Source organism: Colobus angolensis, unplaced genomic scaffold (assembly GCF_000951035.1).
Source record: "Colobus angolensis palliatus isolate OR3802 unplaced genomic scaffold, Cang.pa_1.0 Scaffold19, whole genome shotgun sequence".
NCBI lineage: Eukaryota > Metazoa > Chordata > Mammalia > Primates > Cercopithecidae > Colobus > Colobus angolensis.
In genome coordinates, this window is record NW_012115043.1 from 12,495,626 (window position 1) to 12,500,910 (window position 5,285).

General features: G+C 39.0%; 1 protein-coding gene across 1 annotated transcript in view; it reads left to right on the top strand.

The window, feature by feature from the left end:
- MYO1E (myosin IE) overlaps nt 1–5,285 on the top strand; it is a 239,527-nt gene that overhangs the window by 134,741 nt on the left and 99,501 nt on the right. Inside the window, exon 5 of the mRNA XM_011940493.1 lies at nt 2,414–2,501. Within this exon, the coding sequence (XP_011795883.1) occupies nt 2,414–2,501 (88 nt within the window). The remainder of the gene's footprint in view (nt 1–2,413; nt 2,502–5,285) is intronic.

A 5,285-nucleotide genomic window follows, 5' to 3' on the forward strand; every position in this document is an offset into this window, starting at 1 on the left:
CCTGCCACCACACCCAGCTAATTTTTGTATTTTTAGTAGAGACGGGGATTCACCATGTTGGCCAGGCTGGTCTCGAACTCCCAACCTCAAGTGATCTGTCCACCTTGGCCTCCCAAAGTGCTGGTATTACACGCATGAGACACTGCACCTGGCCTAAAAATCTAAAAAAAAAAAAAAATTAAGCATTATGAGAAAGCACATCAAAAGAAAAAAGAGCCAGGTGCCACAGCTCACGCCTGTAATCCGAGCACTTTGGGAGGCCAAGGCAGGTGGATCACCTGGGGTAAGGAGTTTGGTACCAGCCTGGCTAACATGGTGAAACCCTGTCTCTACTAAAAATTTAAAAATTAGCTAGGCGTGGGGTGCACACCTATAATCCCAGATACTTGGGAGGCTGGGACAAGAGAATCATTTGAACCTGGGAGGTGGAGGTCTCAGTGAGCCGAGATTGTGCACTGCACTCCAGCCTGGGCAACAAAGTGAGACTCCATTTCAAAAAAACACAAAAAACCATTTTTATACCAGCCTCCTAACAAGTCAGGAATATTTCTTTTTCCTTGTGGATTTGTTTTTGTCCATACTTTATTTTCACATAGTTGTAAACTTGTTATAAATATAGTTGATAGGTATTTCACATTACCACTTAACTTTAGCTGCATTATCTTTATGTTGCTACATAGTCTTCGTAAGTATTTCAAATGACTGCAATATTATATTGGGTGGTTGTACCACTGTAATCTTGAACTTTCCAATATTCTTGAATGTTTACATTGTTTACAACTTGTAAAATGGAGTTTCATTGTTGCCAAAATGTGTAATTCAAATGAGAGAGTGCATGTATTGACCCTGGATCTAGTAAATACATCATCTGAGTATGTCAACCATTTGAAATATAATTTCCCCATGGAGTTGAATTTGCCAGACCTACTTACTGACTGTGAGTAAGCATATCCACTGGAAGCAGTATGACAGCTTGTCCCAGGCTTGCTGGTTTTCTGCTTGCTACTGTAGCTTATGAAATTTCAGTTTGGTTTTCTTATTCATGTGACCATGAAGCCAGGAGCATAGCACTAGCATGGTGAGTGAATTGCATAGATGGGTTCAGACTTTTGAAGGTCATGAGCTCTGAACAGAGGATGGTTCCCACCTCCCCATAATTTCTTTAAAACCATATTATTAGTTCAAGGAAATTCAGTGAAGTTCTGAGTTTTGCTATATGGCTAGCTCAGTTCTTTGTTCGTTTGTTTTGTTTTGTTTTGAAAGGTAAAATTATTTCAAATTTCAGTTTCCTTTTGGGAATGGGAGGGTCACCTGCTTGGTTTTTCCCTAAGCAAATGTTTTCTCTTTTATTGGGTAAGTCAGCAATTGATAAGAATTGATTTGGGCTGGATATTCACAGAACATTTGCCCTGCACCCTAAAATTTTTTATTGCAAAGAGCAAACAAAAATATTGTCCTATGAACTTGTAACAGCCTGAATTTTTCATACTAACTCCCATCATCATTTTATATGACATGGGGTTCTTTAACTCTATCCTGGTAACACAAAGGGTACCAACAGAAAGGTGAAAAATCTGACTGACTTAAGCATGTTTTGAATTGAGGTCATTATCAATTCAGGGGGATTTTGAAGGAAGAATGGGGATTTTGAAGAGCAGACTATATATTATTAACAAAAGGCTCTCCCCGTGCAGGAAGGCTACCCAGCGGAAGGTGGCCTTTGTTACTCAGGATGTGTAACATTGCTTCAAGGTCTAATTTTAGAACTTCTAAAATAAGGCAGCTTGCATCAGTTCAAGGCACATGGTTTGAAACCTCAGAGTGCCCACTTTTTCTTTTCTTTTTTTAAATTACAAAAATAGCATATGCATTACAAAATGTTTGAAAACTAATGAATTAAAACAAGTTTCTCATAGTCTCTGCCTTGACTAAAGCCTTTGTTAACATTTTGTGGTAGTTCCAGTCTTTTTTTCTTAGGTACTTAAAAAAAAAATTGTAGTCATGTTTTATATATAACTTGAATGACTTATTTCACTTAACATGATTTCATATGCTTGTTTCCTGTGTTTACAGTCTTCATGTCAGTTGTAATTTATGCAGAATTCCACCCTTGTGATACTCCAAAATTTTCCTAATCATATCCCCCATTATTTTAATGGGCATGTAAAATGCTTAATGGTCAGTGGTGTGCACAGTGGTAATTATCCACACCATGTTAATCCGACTCACATGGGCGACTTAATCCTGCTGTAACTTGCCTTTCTCTGCTGGTATTGCACTTAAAAAAAAAAAGGGATTCTTTTCTGCCTGTTTTGTCTTTGTCTTTGTCTGTTTTGTGTGATGGAGAGGGGACAAGGAAGGGAGCTGCTTGTAATCCACTTCTCAGGTGGGCACTTTGTCTGTTTTTCTTTAGTGGTGAAAGTGGTGCTGGAAAAACAGTGGCTGCCAAATATATCATGAGCTACATCTCCAGAGTGTCTGGAGGAGGCCCCAAAGTCCAGGTGAGTGGGCAGTGGCCCATTATGATACCTTATGCTATGGGAAATGTAAGAGGCTCCATTTGCTGTTAGAAAAGAATTTTTCTTCCACAGAAAAGACACTGGTTCTTCTATAACTGTGAAACTTGAAATCTGGAATGGAAAGGAATAGCTTGCGCGTGCGTGTGTGTGTATGTGTGTGTGTATATATATATATATATATATTTTTTTTTTTTTTTTTTTTGAGACAGAGTCTCGCTCTGTTGCCCAGGCTGGAGTGGTGCAGTGGCGCGATCTCACCTCCCCACAACCTCTACCTCCCGGGTTCAAGCGATTCTCCTGCCTCAGCCTCCTGAGTAGCTGGACTTATGGGTGTGCCCCACCACGCCCAGCTAATTTTTGTATTTTTAGTAGAGATGGGGTTTCACTATGTTGACCAGTCTGGTTTTGAACTCCTGACCTCATGATCTGCCCACCTCAGACTCCCAAAGTGCTGGGATTAAGGAATAGCATATTTTAAGGCAGAAGTGTCTAATATATAATGAACTCCTACAAATCAATAAAAAGTTCAGCAACCCAAAAGGAAAATAAACAAAGGACATGAAAGACAACTCATAGAAAAGGAAAGATAAATTACTCACAAAACATGAAAGTATGTTCACCATCATGATAACAAGAAAAATGCAAATTAAAACTACATTAGAAAACTAATTTTGCCTATCAGATTGGCCAAAATCTCACCATGTTTGAAACACTTGATTGATAGGAAGTAGGGAAGCAGTTTTTCTCATACATTGCTGGTAGGAGATGAACTAGTACATTTTAATGAAGGACATTTCAGCAAAATCTATTAAACTTACACATACGTGCCATTCAATGCAGCAGTTCTGAAAAGAATCTATTCTTTAGAGGTGCTGAAATATATACACAATAATACATGTATAAAGTTATTTCTGGCGATTTTGGTAATGCAAAAGACTGGAAATAAGTGTTCATCACTAGGCAACTGGTGAAATAATTTGTGGTTCATTATATAATAGAATATTATACACCAATAAAAATGAGGCTTCATGTACTGATAGACAATGGTCTCTAACATATATCATTAATTACAAAAGGCAAGGTTCAGAACATTGTGTGTAATAAATGCTGCCATTTGAGGGATCAGAAGAGAGTGTATATTTCTATTTGTTTGGATATGTGTCACATATCCCTCGAAGTATACACAAGAAACTGTCAACAACAGTTGTCTTGAGGGAGGGCAGCTGGGGGATTGGGAGAAGGGCCTACCCTTCCTGTATACCCTTTAGAAACTTGCATGGTTTGAACTATGTGAACCACTTACCATTTCAAGAAAGTTATAAAGATGTTAAAGGACATAGACAGAGAAAGGGGAAAAACAGAAGAAAAAAAGAGAGATTAAAAAGTGTAAAGGAAACGTTAGGAAAGAAAAGATCCAGAGAATGAGGATACTCAAGAGGTGAAAAATTAAAATCAGCATTGGCAGGAATGAGTAGAGTCTGCTCCCCAGAGCCATGGAAGATGGTGATGGAGAGCTGAGGTCCGTAAGCGGCAGCCCAAGCTTGGCACTCATCACCACTGTGCACCACTGGTGACAGAATTCATTCCAAAGATTAGTTTTTTAAATCAGAATTATTTAATGTTTTTGCCATGGTCGGCTGTAGACTTTTAAAAGACACACAAAATTCTCTTTATTGTGGTTCTTCTTTTTTTTTTTTTTTTTTTTTGAGATGGGGTCTCACTCTGTCACCAAGGCTGAAGTGCAGTGGCGTGATCTCGGCTCACTGCAGCCTCCTGCTCCTGGGCTTATGCAATCCTTCCACCTCAACCTCCCAAGTAGCTGGGACCACAGGTGTGTACCACCATGCCTGGCTAATTTTTTTTTATTTTTGGTAGGGACAGGGTTTCACCACGTTGCCCAGGCTGGTCTCAAACCCCTGAGCTCAAGCGGTCCACCCACCTGGGCCTCTCAAAGTGCTAGGATTACAGGCGTGAGCCACCATGTCTGGCCCCTATCTATTAATTAAATAGTGTTCTGTCATGTACTGGTAGATCAGAAAGCTTAAGGTAGAGCCAAACATTCCTCCTTTAAGTTTGTGGATCGACTCTTTCTATCTTTTGTTTGCTGGCCAGACGTGCCTATACCATTTAACAACAGCTTCTCTTGGGGAGAGAACCAAAGACTGAATCTTCTCTATCTCTTCCCTTCTTTACTTACGGACTTTAAAACTGAGAATATTTATGTATCCATCCATCCGTCCATCCATCCATCCCATCCATCCATATCTGTTCATCAGCGATCAGTGATGTCCAACAGAATTTTGTGGCGTGTAGTGAGCATATCAGGGAAAAGAGAAAGAGCAAACTAAGGTTGTAGAGTGAAGGGTTCTTAAAGTGGCCTCTTTCTCTGAATGAAAGGAAGATGGAGAACAGCTCTGTCCAGTAGAAAGATGAAGCAAACCATATGTGTAATTCTAAATTTTCTAATAGCCATGTTAAAAGAAGTAGAAAGAGAAAAAGGAAATTACTTTTTAAAATAATATTATTTAACCCAATATGTAAAAAAAGATTTTATTATATAATCAATATAACAAAATTAATGAGGTTTTTTTTTTTTGGTACTAAGTCTTTGAAATACAGTATGTATTCTATAGTTACATCTCAGTTGGGGTAGCTTATGGCTTCCATATTGGACAGTAAGGGCAGCTCTAGAACCTGGGTTCGTGTGGTTCAGTCCACCTGCTTTTCTCTATTCCTGTGATTGTACTTGCTTTCTCTATTCCTGTG